At 25.8% G+C, this 17,745-nt stretch overlaps 5 protein-coding genes across 8 annotated transcripts in view; 2 read left to right on the forward strand and 3 right to left on the reverse strand.

Annotated features, from left to right (window-relative positions):
• Positions 1-3,122, reverse strand: part of LOC122853432 (rho GTPase-activating protein 20-like) — a 95,146-nt gene extending 92,024 nt beyond the window's left edge. Inside the window, exons 1-2 of one of the 2 annotated variants that reach the window (XM_044153919.1) lie at positions 2,959-3,122; positions 854-1,022 (exon numbers count right to left, since the gene is read on the reverse strand). In XM_044153919.1, the coding sequence (XP_044009854.1) occupies positions 854-955 (102 nt within the window). In that variant the 5' untranslated portion in view covers positions 956-1,022; positions 2,959-3,122. Of the gene's footprint in view, positions 1-853; positions 1,603-2,958 lie in introns of those variants that run through there. The other variant, XM_044153911.1, reaches the window with a different exon arrangement.
• Positions 3,123-5,118: 1,996 nt separating this feature from the next.
• Positions 5,119-7,121, forward strand: LOC122854010 (guanine nucleotide-binding protein subunit beta-like protein). The gene is made up of 5 exons (XM_044154426.1): positions 5,119-5,358; positions 5,522-5,730; positions 6,093-6,299; positions 6,402-6,512; positions 6,737-7,121. Exons 1-5 carry the CDS (start codon positions 5,250-5,252, stop codon positions 7,055-7,057), a joined length of 957 nt encoding a protein of 318 aa, XP_044010361.1. The 5' UTR covers positions 5,119-5,249; the 3' UTR covers positions 7,058-7,121.
• An 8-nt stretch (positions 7,122-7,129) lies between these two features.
• On the reverse strand, positions 7,130-8,523 carry LOC122854130 (NFU1 iron-sulfur cluster scaffold homolog, mitochondrial-like). The gene is made up of 4 exons (XM_044154560.1): positions 8,408-8,523; positions 7,889-8,313; positions 7,678-7,781; positions 7,130-7,594 (listed from the first exon to the last, which is right to left on the reverse strand). Exons 1-4 carry the CDS (start codon positions 8,488-8,490, stop codon positions 7,382-7,384), a joined length of 825 nt encoding a protein of 274 aa, XP_044010495.1. The 5' UTR covers positions 8,491-8,523; the 3' UTR covers positions 7,130-7,381.
• A 901-nt stretch (positions 8,524-9,424) lies between these two features.
• LOC122854021 (graves disease carrier protein homolog) lies at positions 9,425-13,318 on the forward strand. The gene is made up of 6 exons (XM_044154437.1): positions 9,425-9,512; positions 9,618-9,844; positions 9,921-10,106; positions 10,196-10,352; positions 10,709-10,850; positions 10,936-13,318. The coding sequence occupies exons 1-6, from the start codon at positions 9,455-9,457 to the stop codon at positions 11,108-11,110; spliced, it is 945 nt and encodes a 314-aa protein (XP_044010372.1). The 5' UTR covers positions 9,425-9,454; the 3' UTR covers positions 11,111-13,318.
• Positions 10,571-17,099, reverse strand: LOC122854050 (serine/threonine-protein phosphatase PP2A). Of its 3 annotated transcripts, none has more exons than XM_044154480.1 (7): positions 16,662-17,099; positions 15,300-15,509; positions 14,968-15,231; positions 14,707-14,879; positions 14,504-14,611; positions 14,316-14,420; positions 10,571-10,831 (listed from the first exon to the last, which is right to left on the reverse strand). In XM_044154480.1, the coding sequence occupies exons 1-6, from the start codon at positions 16,761-16,763 to the stop codon at positions 14,348-14,350; spliced, it is 930 nt and encodes a 309-aa protein (XP_044010415.1). In that variant the 5' UTR covers positions 16,764-17,099; the 3' UTR covers positions 10,571-10,831; positions 14,316-14,347. The 3 variants fall into 3 exon arrangements, with proteins under 3 accessions (XP_044010415.1, XP_044010408.1, XP_044010400.1); XM_044154473.1 differs by having other exon boundaries at positions 10,571-10,834; XM_044154465.1 differs by lacking the exon at positions 10,571-10,831 and having other exon boundaries at positions 13,897-14,420.
• Positions 17,100-17,745: the final 646 nt, after the last annotated feature.

Raw genomic sequence — 17,745 nt, forward strand, 5'->3', positions numbered from 1 at the left:
GTAAAATAAAAACAACATGTTTTCATTTTTAAATATTTTAAATTTTGGATAATAGAATATTGTTTTTATATTTGTAAACAATTTTTTGTTTTGGATTTTAAATGTTTGTATAATACTTGGAAGAGTGACAATGTTATCGTAATCTTTATGTAAAAAAAAAAAAGAGAAAGTATAAGGAAATGGAACACCCTGACTGTCGAAAATCATTCGTCAGAAAATAAAATGTAATTCACGGCAAATGAAAAATAAATCTTAATAGATTTTAGATTTTTTTTATGCATTAAAATTGTCAATTAAAAATCCATCATTTACTGAACATATTAAAATAATCATTGAAAATTTAATAACAATAATTATAAATAAAATTAAAAAAAATATTTATGAAAAATTCAATGACTCATCGCAAAACTCCATAAATTAATTTAAAAAAAAAAAAAAAATTAAACAAATGGCACCATTAGTTACAAGAGCAAAAAAAAAAAAAAAATAATAATATTGAAAAATTATGTTAAATAATTCATAGTAAAAACAGCTATTACAAATAGAAAAAAAAAGGCAAAAAATTGGAATGTAATAAAACACAAAAAAGATAATAAAATATAAAACAAATTAATAAATTAATACAAAAAAAAAAAAAAATCATCAATTAACAGACATCTGTTTGGTATGTCGATTGATATTCACCGCGCAGTCAAAACATTTCACTAACACGAGGCGTTTAATAGAAAGCGTCGCACATTTTCACGTATATATTTATCGATATCTATATATCGACAATGTAATACATACAAGTTTATAAACGCACTTATACATTACAAATAAAATAAAAAAAAAAATAATAAAAGTATCTTACCGTGAGTTGAGTTTTATCAGGTGCAATTGCTGTGATTTCAACAGGTCGTGGTTCTGGATTATTAGCACGATTAAGAATTGCTGCTGGTACACGAGCAACCATTGATAATCTTCTGGTTAATTTTCTTCCTAATTCAGCTCGTCGACGAAGTCTTGTTCTTGGTCCAGTTCTGTAATTACCAAGATCCATTTTTAATTTTACAATATATTTTATTGTTAAATTAAACAATCATAATCAACACTTTGATGATGATGATCTATCACTTGACAATAATCACGATGATAATTTTAATATATTTTTGATCAATCCATTTACTCATGTAAATAAATGACAAATTATTATTTGATTTTATAAATAAATTGGAGTAACAAATAAAATAAATTTTTATCAGTGCAATCAATTGATTCAAGTTGTTGAAGAAAAATATATAGTTGATAGTTGTTATGTCGTTTATTCACTTGGCTCGTTTTAAATCGATTGTGACCTCCTTTTTATTAAACTTAAGCATCAAGTTTCTCGACTCTATACCAGTAGAACACACACCAAAGACCGGCTTAGGGGGATTTTGATCATCAAGAAACCACGAAGATGAATTGACGGTGAAACTGACCAGATACCATGGACAATCACCAACAAATTCGCGGAAGAATATTATATAAAAGTTTTTAAAAATGTTGGAGTAATTTTTTTTTTTTTTTATAAATATGTGACCACACACGAGGCTATCAAGCACAGTCTTATATCATTTGTCAAAAAAAAAAAAAAACAAAAAACACTCAACTGATGGCAAGCAACAAATGTTATAAATATGATAAATTTATCAACCCTCAATTATCATTATAAATAATGTTCTTATTATCTATATAAACAAACCCTTGATGAAAATAACTTGATGTCTTTGATCTTATTTTTTATTTTTTTAAATTATTTATAAATAATAGTCTTTGATATTCTTGGTATTTCCATGAAAACTAAATTTTAAAAGTCATGAATTTTCATTTTTATTATTATGATAGAATGAATTTTCATATGCAAACACTATTATAATATACAACCAGGAAGTAATGTGCACATTTACAAAGATGATTAATTTGACACTTATTTATACTCTTTTCATTTGCCTCACATGAGAATCCTAACATTTGGCATTTACTGTCAACATTATTATTTGTACACTTGTGAGCTAACTTTTAAAATAATCATTTTCACAATTATTTCAAACGTATTTACTCATTATTTATTTATTTTTTCAAATAAATCATATGAACACAAAATAGAAACTAAATTGTATCACGTTTAGACATATAAACACAACAAAATATCACTTTCTTTTTTTTTATATTTTTCACTTTGGAAGATATGATTGTTGTAATAAATTGTCAATTAAATGATAGGTAGATTATTGTCAGTCTAGTGTGTTTATAATATTTATTTATTGGTGATTTGATAAATGGAGAGCCGAGCAAACAAGTTATGTGTGTGTGCACGAGGTCGAGCGAAGGATAAGACTGCCGGTTATGTTTTTGTTTTGTTTTGTTTGTTTTTTTTTTTTTTTATTTTAATAACGATAAATGAAGTGAGGAGTCGCTAGCGTCTATGGAGCTCTTTTTTTTCCCCACCCGCCTTTATTTATTTTTTTTTTTCGAGAGAGAGCGTGCGCCATCTCACAGTTTATTTTTGCACTATTTAAAATAATGATAATAATAAAAAAAGAAGCCTGATTATGAAGTTGGTGGGGGTGCAAGAAAAAAAAAAAAAATGAGCAAATAAAATCAAGATGGATTGAATGATATGCCATTAACACCAACCGGCAAATAAAAAAGCTAATTATTTTTTTTTTTCCTTTTTTTTTCAAGTTGATAAATCTATATACTTGGAGACAAATTTATAATTGAATATATCGAATATACGCGTAAATTCAAAAGTATAATTTTCAAGGACAACACCGGTGTTGATCTTGCAAATTATCACTTGATAAATATTAAAAGTTAAATAATATAAACGCAAAAATATTAAATTATATTTTTTAATTGAAAAATAATTCAATTTCTGTATGATTGAATTTAATTTGAGAAAATATTAGTAAAAAAAAATAATAAACTCACCGTTTTACAGCTTGTCGGCAACCTGATGACCTGGCCCATCGTTTGATTTCGGCGGATGAATTTAATGTTAATGCAAATCAACAATTTGGCGTCCATCTTTTGTCTATATACTGCCGGTTGTTGTAATAATTACAATTACTGAATATCGTCACTCGGCTTCCTTGCCAATATACATTCAGGACACCGCGAGTAACTCCTGCAGCTAAACATGACAAATTTACAATTTAATTATTATTAAATTTATATTTATTTTTTTTTTTTGAAATAAATATTATTACCTCTTTTATTCATTTTTTTCTTAACATCGGCAAGTCAGCCATGTTGTGCTATTGTTTTATTGGCCATTGGATTTATTCCCCTTTTTTCTTTTTTTTTTTTCTCGGCGTCTTATTGGAGTCCAAAAAAAAAAAAAAAAAAAAAACAAAAAACTAACATAAATAATCGCATTTAATATACTGTTGAATTATTTTATTGTTATTAAATAAATGATTGATTAAATTTAATTTGAAAAAATATTAGTCAAAAAAAAATGAACTTACAATTTTACAGCTCGCCGGCAACATTATTTTAACGATGGCTTGGCCAATTGTTTGATTTTGGCGGATGAATTTAATGTTAATGTAAATCAACATTTTGGCATCCATCTTTATGCTCCATTTATTGCTGGTTGTTGTAACAATATTGCAATTACTGAATATTGTCACTCTGCTCGGCTCCTTTACCAAATGATACATTGAATCCAAATTGAATACCGCAAGCTACCCCCGCAATACTGAAAACGACAAATTTACAATTTAATAGTTGTTAAATTTTTTTTTTTTTTTTTATTGAAATAAATATTTTTACCCCTTTTTTTTTTTTTTTTTTTTTTTATTCACATCAGCAAGTCAGCCATGTTGTGCAATTGTTTTATTGGCCGGTGAATTTGTACCCCCTCTTTTTTTTCTCAGCGTCTTGTTGGAGTCTAAAAAATCACAAAATAATAAAATAAAATATATTATTTATTTATTATATTGTTATTAAATATATTCTCGTTATTAATTAAATAAAATTAAATTTGAAAAAATAAATATAAAAAAAATTGAACTCACTGTTTTACAGCTCGCCAGCAACATGATGACTTTGATTTTGGCCGATTAAATAAATCAACATTTTTTAGGCATCCATCTTTACTCTATATTTCACCCGTAGTTGTAATAATTGCAATTAGTAAATATTTTCACTCGGCTCCTTTGCCAAATTATACATTCAGCACATCGAGAGTTACTCCCGCAGCTAAAAATGACAAATTTACAATTTATTAGATAATAAAATTGTATTTATTATTATTTTTTATTAAAATAAATATTATTACCCTTTTTTTTATTTTATTTTATTCATCATCGCCAAATTCAGCCATTTTGATCTATTGTTTTATTGGCCATTAGATTTCTTCCCCCTTTTTTTTTTTTTTTTTTTTCTCGGCGTCTTGTTGGAGTCTGAAAAACCACAAAATTAATATTAATAATTACATTTAATATTATTTATTTATTATACTGCTATTAAATATATTTTTTTATATTTAATAATTAATTAAAGTTTGTTAAAATAATAAAATAATATATATGCGTACTTACATGAGATGATATTTTGCGGCGTCATTTTATCCCCAATTTTTAATTTGCCAATAACTATTGTTTAAATCGAAATTAATGAGCAAAAATATACTCAAAATGATTGTCATGTATTTCTTAATCAATTAGAATATAATTTATTAATTATTTGAACGTTAATATACCGATAAAATTAACTAAAAGCGACGAGTTTTACGGACACGACGTGCTATGCCGAGAGACAACCGACGACTGAGGTGGATCATAGTTGCCACCAGAGGCGGTACAATTTGAAGCGTCGGTCGATTTTTGTCAATAATAAATGTTATTCGGCATTTATACTCACCATATAATATCAAAGTAGAATGTTAAAATAACAATGATTATAATTAATAACAATAAACCAGTCAACAATGATGATAAATATTTTTAAACATTGATTGAAAAATATTCAATTGGCATTTGATTATTATTATTATAACAAGCCTGAATGTAGCCAATAATCGAAAACAATCAATAGTAATATTAAAAAAATCACACAGATAACACTACTGTGTTAATTTGTAAATTCGTGTTTCTTGATGAAAACCGGCGCGTCCACCATCATCCTCTTCTGCTGGCATCGCTTGCGGTGCACACACATCATCGGTTATTCATCCGAATAAATCCACTGATAGACAGTGTAATCTCAATTAAAAAATGAGTGAAACTCTTCAACTTAAAGGTACCCTCCGTGGTCACAATGGATGGGTTACCCAAATTGCAACAAATCCAAAATATCCTGATATGATTTTGTCATCATCACGAGGTTAGTACCACAAAAAAATAACCATATTTAATGATAATTTTTTATACCACGCCACGTGGTGTGTATATTTTATGAACACATCATTTTTGTTGTAATGAATTTATTTATGTAGATTGATCAATCATCAAACTAATATTAATATTTATTTTGTTGCAATTTACAGACAAGACATTGATTGTATGGAAATTGACACGTGACGAGAACAATTATGGTGTTCCACAAAAGCGTCTTTATGGACACTCTCACTTTATCAGTGATGTTGTACTTTCATCAGATGGTAATTATGCTCTTTCTGGTTCCTGGGACAAAACTCTTCGTCTTTGGGATTTGGCTGCTGGAAAAACTACACGTCGTTTTGAAGACCATACCAAGGTGTGATATATTATGGCCACATTTAACACGTGGTGCTCAATCATTGATACAGCTTGAAAAATTATTTATAAATACGTTTATTAATTCGTATTGTGAATAATTCAAGTACTGTTGAGACAACATTTATAAATTACAAAAAACTGAAGCTTTTATTTTTATTTTTTTTTTTAATAATTAATATAAGAAGAGGTGACTATGTCGCCAGTATCGTAAGTATGGTCGGATTATCATCATACCTGAAAAAAAATAACAAATTCGTGGCATTAATTATTTCTTTTTAAATAGAGAAAAAATTATCATTACAAAATTTGGACAAGCTGGAGTTGTTAATAATGTATTTTTTTAAATTATTTCATTAACAGGATGTCTTGAGTGTTGCATTCTCAGTTGACAATCGTCAAATTGTATCTGGATCACGAGACAAGACCATCAAATTGTGGAATACTCTTGCTGAATGCAAGTACACAATTCAAGATGAAGGACATAGTGACTGGGTCAGTTGTGTTAGATTCTCACCAAATCACTCAAATCCAATTATTGTTTCTGCTAGTTGGGACAAAGTTGTCAAGGTAAATATTAATCTTCTTTATTTTTTTATCCAAAAAACAACAAGTGAGCAATATTTTTGGTTAACATTTATCTAATGATTGTATTTTTTTTTTTTTCACCAGGTATGGAATTTGACTAACTGCAGATTGAAGATCAATCACAATGGACACAGTGGATACCTCAACACTGTCACCGTCTCTCCAGATGGTTCACTCTGTGCTTCAGGTGGCAAGGTATGTACAAATCTATTTATTAACTCAATATAATCTTTATAATATAAAAAAAATTATTTTCATAATGAAAATAAAATTTTAAGTGATGCAAAACTTTTAATATTAACGATGACCATGAGTGTATTGCGGATATGGGACTGAAAATTAAAACATTAAATTCAATTAATTTTATTAACATGTTGAACATATTATTAATCATGAAATTTTTTTATTTTATTTTACAGGATTGCAAAGCTATGCTCTGGGATTTAAATGATGGAAAACATTTACACACACTTGACCACAATGACATCATCACTGCTCTCTGCTTCAGTCCAAATCGTTATTGGCTTTGTGCTGCATTTGGACCATACATCAAGATTTGGGATCTTGAAAGCAAAGAAATGGTTGAAGAACTTAAACCAGATGTTCTTGCACCAGGTAGTGCTAAACTTGAACCACCACAGTGTCTTTCACTTGCTTGGTCAACCGATGGACAAACCCTCTTTGCTGGTTACTCAGACAATACAATTCGTGTATGGCAAGTCTCTGTATCAAGCCGTTAATAAATTTTTGTAATTAAATAATAACGGAGGAGTAAAAAAAAAATTTTATCTTAAAAAAACAAAATACAAGAGTTTATTTATTTATACATTTTTTTTTTTTTTTTTTATTAATTCCATATTTTATACATTAATTTATAAGATTTTCATTTTAATCAATGATACTAAGTAAAATTTATTCATCAATTTTTCGTTCATATAATTAAAATTAATAACTGTGTATTTTAAGAAAGTATTGATTTTTTATTTATCAAACATTACACAATTAATTCAAACAATAATTTACAAGATAACTTGATGACTTTTATATTCAATTAAAAAAGAAAACTATGGTTTTTTATTGTTAATTTTTTCTTCCAATTTGTCGAATTCTTTTTGTGCCATTTTTTGAGCATCATCTTCAACTTGTTCAACACCAAGTACCTCTGGTATATAAAACTGCATCATATTTTGTACTCCATTTTTAAGAGTCACAACTGAACTTGGACAGCTTGTGCAAGATCCCTGCATTTTTAATTTGACAATTCCATCTTCAAAACTCTGAAAGTTTAATAAATAATTATCATAAGATTCATCTCACTTCTTAAAGTAAGTAATTGATTAATTTAATTGTAATTATTTACAATAAAGACAATATCACCGCCATCTTCTTGAACAGTTGGTCTTATTCTTGTGTCAAGTAGTTCTTTGATCATTTGTACAGTCTCATCATCATCATCATTGATTTCTTCAACATAAAAAGTACATAAACACAGTTGGAGCAAAGACTGATGATATTGAAATTATCATCAACTATTATTAACAAACAAATTGAAATAATTATTGTTTAATTACGCGTATCAGATGAAGGCTGTGCCTCAGACATAACGGGTAATCCAGATGCAAAAAAATCCATAATTGTTGCAAATATTTCTGGTTTTAATATACTCCAATCAACATCTTCATCTGTTCTTGTGACTGTTATAAATTCTGGACCATAAAAAACTGATTTAACACCTTCAATTCTAAATAACATTTTAGCCAAAGGTGAACAGAAACCATCAGATGGACTAGGAAAATCTTTTGTTTGTCCTGGCTCAAGAACAGAAACTCCTGGTATAAATTTAAGACAATTTGGATTTGGTGTATCTTGGGTCTGAATGAACATGTGTCTTTTTTGAATTAATGACATGTTTAATTTTTGATGCTGAAGACAAAGAATTTTATCAGGATTTTTATAATCATAATGAAGCTTTCTGGTAATGTTGTTATTTGTCAATCTAAAAAATTTAAATATCATAAATATCATCATCATGTGTTATTGCGTTTCTAATCTAAAATTTAACAAACAAAAAAAACATGTCAGCTACTCACTTGAAACATTGACATCCAAAAGCTGATCGATATGACAATATTTGACGAGTTGACAATGCTTTTTTTAATAACTTGTCCATCATAAATTATTTATTTTAATAATAAATCTAATATTTATGGAAAATATATTTTTATAATGACAGATTTATTTTGTAAAAAATATATTTATTATTGTTATTATAATAACTGAGGTTTGGTTAGGTTGACTAAGTGTGGACTCACGTAGTCTAATACAAAAAATTAGATTAAATTAGATTTAAAAATTGACTTCTAATTAAAAAAAAAAAAAAAAACAAAAATTATTATCAGAAGCTTTAAAAATTAATGCATAAAATTTCTGTGTTAAAAATTGTCATCAGTTTTTGACTTTGACAGTATATCTCAACAATTAAATAGAAAAAAAAATTAATTAACAATATAAATAATAATTTTAATTAAAATGTAAGCTTGATTTAGACAAATAAAAAATTCTCAACAATTTTAAATAAAATTGGTTAATTTAAGCAATGTATTATCTTTCAAAGTGCTTGTAACCTTAAATTATTTAATTTTTTTTCATTACACACTTGTATTTTAATTTAAAAAAATATTATTAATTTATAGAAAAAATTAATATCTAATTGTTGTCATTTATTTTTATCTATTCAGTTGAAATAAATAATAGTCCTCAATAGTTGTCATTCACAATTGTCTACAACTGTAACAAAAAATATTGTCATACATTTTTTCATTAACAAAAATAATAATAATTAAGTTGTTATTGTTATTGATAAAAAAAATTAAAAAATTTTATTTTTCAATTGATAAGATAGTGTATGTATTTTAAGCTACCTTGGGACCCACTGACCCACTATTTCCCTTTCTTCATATGTTCCAGAATGCAACAACAACCAATATGATCATCTTCACTGGCCAATGTGACAGGTTCATCCGGCGTATAGGTACCGCTTTCTAAACTTTTAAAACCTGATCGTGGTATTTTTTATAATAATATTTATATTATTTTTTCTCTCCAAGTGTAAACTTTCAGTTTAATTTGAAAGCGCAATGGCATCACAAGAGTATAAACAATTGGATTTTGTTGCTAAAAGTTTATTAGCTGGTGGTGAGTTGTTTTTTTTTATAAAATTATTAATTAATATATTGGTATTTTGTATTTTTATAATTGTTAATTTAATTTTTATTTATAAATTATGTTTAATAAAAACAGGTGTTGCTGGAATGTGTTCAAAAACAGCAGTTGCACCACTTGATAGAATAAAAATATTACTTCAAGCTCATAATATTCATTACAAACATCTTGGTGTATTTTCTGGTCTCAAAGAAATTGTACAACGTGAAACAGTATTTGCACTTTATAAAGGAAATTTTGCTCAAATGATAAGAATATTTCCTTATGCTGCAACTCAATATACTGCTTTTGAAATATATAAAAAGGTATTTATTTAATTTTTTAATTGCACTTACAAAGTTATAAATCAACAGTATAAATATTATTTGTTTTATTCTCAAGTATTTAGGAAATTTCTTTGGTGAAAATGCACATATTGATAAATTTGTTGCTGGATCATCTGCTGGTGTTACAGCTGTTACATTGACATATCCACTTGATACAATCAGAGCAAGATTGGCCTTTCAAGTCAGTGGTGAACATATTTACAATGGTATTGCTCATACTGCTGTGACAATTTTTAAAGATGTAATAATTATTATTTTATTTACAATTATATATTTAAACATTTATATGAATTATTATTAAACTTTGTGTTTATCTGTTTAATTAAATAGGAAGGAGGTGCACGTGCATTGTATCGTGGTTTTTGGCCAACAATTATTGGCATGATACCATATGCTGGATTTTCATTTTATTCATTTGAGTATCTTAAATATTTTTGTATGAAATATTTTCCACAATATTTGTGTGATGATTGTCCAAGAAATACTGGTAAGTCACGAACTTTGATAAAACAAAAAAAAATATATATCAATCCTTGATTAGATACTCCATGTCTGGTTAATTAATTAAATATGAAATTAAAAACAATTTTTGTTTTTTTTATTTCTCACGTTTACATTTTTTTATTATTACATCATAATTGATCATTATTATTATTATTATTTATTATTATACGATACAATGATTGAATGATGATTTTTAGAGTACAGATACTAGTGATATTATCTTAATTATTTATTTAATTGTAAAATGGAAGAAAAAAAAAACAAAAAATAATAATTAATTAATAAAATACTTGAGGGAGGATATTACACTTATCAATGATACAATAATTATTTGTTCAGGTGGACTTGTTTTGACATTACCAGCAAAATTACTTTGTGGTGCAATTGCTGGTGCTGTTGCACAAAGCTTCTCTTATCCACTAGACGTCACCAGAAGACGAATGCAATTAGCCATGATGGATCCTGCTACACATAAATATGGGTATATATTAATTTTGTTTTTACTTTTTCATTGTTAATTATTGCTTATAAATTAAATGATTAAATCAATTTTTATTTATCAATAGATCGGGTATGATGCTGACAATACAAATGATTTATCAAGAAAACGGTATCATAAGAGGTCTTTACAGAGGAATGAGTATCAACTATCTTCGTGCAATTCCGATGGTATCAGTTAGCTTTGCAACATATGAAGTCATAAAGCAAATGCTTCATCTAGATACTGGCATGAAAGTATAATATAACAATAAGATTATGAATGGATGACTCATAATCTCTTGACCTGAGATTATCAAAATTCATCATAAATAAAAGATAAATATTTAAATATAAACAAAATATATATGCATAGCACAAAATAGAATAATAGTTATTTAAATGTTAATAGAAAAATTATTATTATTTTTTATTTCTTTGCATTGCCATTGTGTGCTTCTTGAATAGCAATTTTTTTTTTATTTTACAAAAAAAAATGATACAATATTCTGAATGGCGATTGTAACTTTTGAATAAATTGTTTAGCTAAAAGTTGATTTTCTTTTGAACAATATTGTAAAAATATTTTTATACAGTAAGAAAATAATAATAATAAAAAAAGGGGGATAATAAATTTACATGAGTAAATTGAGATATAGATATAAAAATTACAGATGCATAATATTTTTTATATTTTGTATTATTTTTTTTTTGATGTTTGTTAATATTTATTGTAATTGATTTTGTTAGCATCATGAAAATTTAAGTGAAAAGTACTAAAAGTAATTCTCGTTTTTTCAATACATAGACTTATTGTTTTTGAATTAGAAAAAAAAAAAAAAAAAAACGACACGAGATTCTTTTTTTATTGCAAGCTTAATTTGTAAGCCAACAAAATAATGTTAAATAAATGCAAAATAAATTTAAGGATTTGTTGAAATATTTGGCATGTGTTTTGTATTAAAAATTCACAAAATAATCTAACAATACATATTACTTGTCAAATTGCCAAATAAACCAGACATTTTATTTTTCAATATTTTCATCGTAAAAATTCAATTACTTCATTCATTGATAGACATACATATATACTTTTTTTTTGTTTATCAAATAAAATCATACATGTTGACATTGAAAATAAAAATAAATAAAATGTCTAGAATAATGTAAATTTTCCAAAACCATAATTCATAAATTAACAAATAAAAATATTTTAAGTGTGTTATACTAAATAATTGATGCTAAATAATTTTTGTAAATACAAAAGTGTAAGATTATTTTGTTCATACAATAAACAAATACAAAATTATTTTTACATTAAAATCTATTAAGTTGCAATGATTCTTTTTTTTTTTTTATAACTTTCTTCTTTGAGAATCTTTTCTCAATGCACAATTAGTCTACTTTTTTTTTTCCACGCTTATCATTATTCACGTTTTAATTTTTATATATGCGGAAGGATTTACTGTTATTATTTACGCGTTAATTGTTTTAAAAATAATTTAATTAATAATAGTAATAATAATGGTCTGACAAGTTTAGTCGATTATTGTATTACCACATAACAATTTATTTTTCAACTTCAGCTAGACATTTTTTATTTATTCCATTTATTCTTTTTCAAATAATAATCTAGGAAAAAAATTACTAGTTATTATTGCATCATTTAATAAACGTCGTTGTTCAGGGTTTTATTATAAAAAAAAAAAAATGTTATTGGATCTGTTCAATGAATAATTTTAACACAACACTAATCGAGTTTTTTTTTTTTTTTTTTTCTTTCTCTTCTTTTTCTTTTTTTACATTACATATTTTTATTATCCATTAAGCTGTTTTTTTTTTTTAATTCAATGTTTAAATATAGTTAAAATTAAAAACAGTATTTTTCATTTTCAGTACCATCACACATCATAAACAAAAAAAAAGTTTCTAATTAATTTCCAATATATTTAGTTGGGCCATTGACATATCTTTATGAGATATACAATTTGATATTTATTATAAATTTATAAATAAATTAAAAAAGAAAAAAATTATACAAAATATAATTATAAGAAAAAAAATAAATAAAAAGTGATAATTGATTGATATTTAATTTCGGTTTATAATGATATTTATTGTTTTAATATTTGTATGAAAATGGTGTAAAAAAAACAAAAAAAATTAAATGATTTAATGCATTTTATACAGAGCAATTGTTGTGAGGATGCTTTGAGTATACATGTAGATGTGTAATCATGGTCCACTGAAGCTCTGTGTTTGTTGAATCAACAAGTTACATGGTATTACCAATCTTAGTCTCTATTTAAAAAAAAAAATAAAAAAAAATAATGAGTCATATGAAATTTATCATTGTATCCGAATAATTCATTTTTCAAACAATCTTTCATTGGCATAAGTGTAAATCTAGTTCTAAAAAAAAAAAACAAAAAAAAAAAAAACGACATTTGATTTATTAATTATTAATAATTTTTTTAAAAAAAAAAAAGGCATTATCTTGACGTGAATATGCAACACGAGATAGCATAAAATAATTGTTATTATTAAATTGATTTTATTAAATTTTTAAAACTCAGTGCATTCACGCTGATGTCACGACGAATGTTTCTATTTATTCATTAACTTTTTTCACAATCTTTTATTTATAATTTAATTATGAATTTCAAATTCACTCTTTTCATCGAGGTCTTTTATGAATGAGCAGTTTTTAAACACGATATAGTAGAGTAGACACACGTGGCTCTTTTTTTTTTAAATTATTTTTATATACGATTGTTTGCACTATTTTTTTTCTTTTATTTTTAAACTATTCAATACTTTGTTTTTTTTTTTTTTGTTTTTTAAAACTTTTTTTACAAGGTCATTTCAAAAAAATTAACTCATAAAAATTTTAGTATTATTTTTAAGTTTGTTAATATGATTTATACTGACATGTTGATGTTGAATTGTATTTTAAATTTTTTATTTATTTTTGATTATTAAAATAAAAGCAAAACATTATGATTAATAGAACTTGGGAGTACATGAGTAAATTTAGCTGGTATGTGTACAATTGTTTTTTTTTTTTTTTCTTGCTCATAATGTTTTTTTTTTTTAGTGTACAAGTGTTGTGTCTACATGTCTAGATATAATTGTGAAACGCGTACTGGTTACTTGGCCAATTACAAAATCCTTTTAAAGAGCGTTTTTTTATATTTTGTTAAATTTTATTTTAATAATGATGACGATGATTGTGTTTAAGGACTTGCACTGGGATGAACTTGACATTCATAACGATGTTTACTTTTTTTTTTTTTTTTTTTTTCATATAAGTTGTACGCGTTTATTTATATTTTTCTTTTTTTTGACGTTAAAAATCATATTTTATATGTAAATAATTATTTTTTGTATTTTTTTTTTTTTTTAATTTTTATTCTTTTTGCATATTTTGTGGCATTACTATAAAGCCATCATTGTTCCAGTCCCCTACCTTAAAAATCTATGCTCCTTAGGTTGAACTTCTTACAAGAAGTAATCAGGTGTTCGTCTGGTTACGTGTGGCTCACCACGTCTTGGTGCTGGATCAAACTGAAGGCTGTAATTTTAATTAAAAATTAATTAATATTATTGAGCTTTTTATGATAATAATAATTGTTTTTGTTTCTAATTTAAACTTACAATGAATATTTCAGAGCATCGTCCAGTTCCATAATTGCAGCTTGATTACCACAACGGTAACAGTAATTTGGTGCTGAGAATATTGTTACAACATTGCGATCGTGACACCTGTTATTGTTGAAAAAAATAAAATATTATTATTAAAATATTTAACAATTTAATTAAAATAATAAACAAATTTTATTTAAAAGAAAAACAATTACCAATTGTATCCTTCCATGACAAGTTGATGAGCTCGAGAAACAAGTGTCAGTCCATTTGAGTGATTAAATGTTTCCGAAATATCCTGACCAAATGTGTAACCAGCACCACGAGGTGAAATTCCCCAACCTCCTCTATCATCAGGATCTGACCATAATAAGTCACACATTGGACCCTATAAATAATTAAATAAATAATTAATGATCTATCATAATCATCATAGTTTATTTAATTTTTGTTTTCATATTAATAAAATATATTACTTCATGTGGTACTTCTTGAAGACGATCAAGTGCCCGAATGTGATCCAAGGAATCAATTGAAGGTGATAAACCACCGTGCAAACAAAATATTTGACCGTCGACAAGTGCAGTCAATGGTAAATAATCAAATAAATCCGTAAAGAATTTCCAAACATTTGCATTACCATATTTACGTAGACATTCATCATAAAAACCATATACTTGTGTAATTTGTCTTGATTCATGATTACCTCGGAGAATTGTTATTCTTTCACGGTACCTCACCTGATAAATAAAAACAGCGTTAACATTAATTTATAAACAAATAAATAACAATAATATTAGATACATACTTTGAGTGCAACAAGAAGAGTCACTGTTTCAACAGAATAGTAACCACGATCAACATAATCACCCATAAATAAGTAATTTGTGTCTGGTGATTTTCCACCTATTCTGAACAATTCCATCAAATCATGAAATTGTCCATGAACATCACCACATACTGTGACTGGACATTTGACCTCCTGTACATTTGATTCCTTTGCAAGAATTTCCTTAGCCTGTAATATTAATTATTTTTTTAATTTAATTGTTATACCAATATAAAATCAATATCAAATATATTAATTTATAATTTGTGCGCATCACAACAATTTTCTATATTACTCACTCACTCTTAAAATTTATCGAGTGATGTCATCAACAATTTTCAATTAAAATGAAACATTTTACTGTTTATATTTTTTCTTTGATATCTATTTTATCTTTGTTTTTTTTTTTTTTTGTTATTTAAACTGTTTACTATTATCTGATGATTTTGTTTTGTATTGTTATCATAAGTCTATTAATCAAGATGATTATTTTTCATTTAATTTTATTTTTTAAGTGGCATTATAGTCAACATGTTGAGGTTTCATTAAAACCAAACAACAACTCAACATTATGAAATATATTTAATGAACGACAAAAGTGCATTTAAATTTCACCTGTTGCAGTGTAATAAACAATATCTATCTTTTAAATAAAAACATCCCAATTTATAATAATAATAGTACGAATAAAAAGGAAAAAAAAAAAAAATATATTTCATCATTTAGGAGTATAAAAATTAAATAAATAATTCAATGTATGTTTTGAAAAATCCCAAGAAAAACAAAATATATCCTTGAATAATTTGACGTATATAATACGATTATTATTTAAATAAAAACTAAAATATAAAATTTATTTATTGAAAAATAAATAAATACGTGGTCCAAAAACGTATCAATGAATCACAGCATGTATGTGTGTGACGTTGTTACTGCCTCACATACACAACAGTGGCAAATAAAAAAAAACTTTTAGGAAAATGAAAAAAAAAAAAAAAAAAATAGTAGCTCGATAAATAATAAATAAATAATCATACAAAATGAAAAACAATTATTAGTGTACATTTGTTGGTATTACAAGTGTCAAAATACATGATTAACAATGTATTAACATGACATATACCACCCAATATATAAAAAAAAAAAAAAAAGGAAAAAATAAAAAAAAAGTCGCCACTTGAGCTCTCATGTAAAAGCACACACATTTAATCAGATACCGCCGAAGCAAAACTCACGAGTTATGAACAATATTTAACAGGAATAATCATGTCAAAATAATGCCAATAAAATTTATAATAAATACATAATAATAATGCTCATTATAAATAGTTAGATATATACCTTATCGCAAAGAGTTTTAACTTGGCTTTCGGTCAGTTGTTTGCAGTCATTTAACTGCTCTATCCACTGGTCAAGCTCCTTGAGTGACGCCTTTTCTTCCATCGTTATTTACCACTGATTATAACTTTATTTCTTTTTTATTATTTTAATATTTTTTTATTTTTCTTAATTGTATATTTAAATAATATATTATTTTTTGTAATTTTAAACACTCAGCACATGTATAGTTGGTTAAGTAATTTATGTTTATTATATTGTATATTAATTTATTAATTAAATCATTTATATATTTATTTTTTAATGATAATTAACAAACACACACAATATAAATCCCCAATTGAGGGAAATATATTCTTCAAAATGGCCGAGTTAACGAGAGAGTGTGTCTGTCGGTTGGACTGTCGGTCTTTGCTGCTGCTGTTGCGACTTGCGCCGCTAAGGATGACGTCACGCCGCGCAGTTTAAGGATTTTTTTTTTTTTTTTTTATGGAATTATGGCAAATATACTCCTTGTTGGTGCTGCCGTCTGTTGCGATATTATTGTGTCAAAATTTATACTTTTGTCTCACTTTATTTATTGATAAATAGCCGCTAAAACAACATGTGTAAACAAACCGGTGTTTTTTATATCTGCCATCTTTTATTTGTATTGACCAATTGGAGATCGGTTACATGCGAATATAACCAATAAACTGAGTTCATTCTTGTTGTCAACACGTTACTAAACAATAAATTAAAATAAATACATAATTAATAATAATAATAGTACTAACAACAACAATAATAATAGAAGTGGTAAATAAAAAAAAACATAAACAATAATGTTTGTACATATTGAGCGCTGTCAAAAATTGCGTTAAATTGCTTTTTTTTAAAGGAATGATGTTGTTATGAGTTGAATGGTGATTTGCTGTTTAAAATTACGTGAATTTCTCATTAGAAAATACAGAGTATTTTTGATGGGAGATGATAGATAGTAATATTATTTATATTGTCATTTTGAATGACTATAAATGATTTACTTGTGGCCTAATTAATTAATTAACCCTGAAGTATTACTGTTTCATTGACCTTGGACTTGTCT

This window comes from Aphidius gifuensis, linkage group LG1 (genome assembly GCF_014905175.1).
Source record: "Aphidius gifuensis isolate YNYX2018 linkage group LG1, ASM1490517v1, whole genome shotgun sequence".
NCBI classification, from domain to species: Eukaryota; Metazoa; Arthropoda; class Insecta; order Hymenoptera; family Braconidae; genus Aphidius; species Aphidius gifuensis.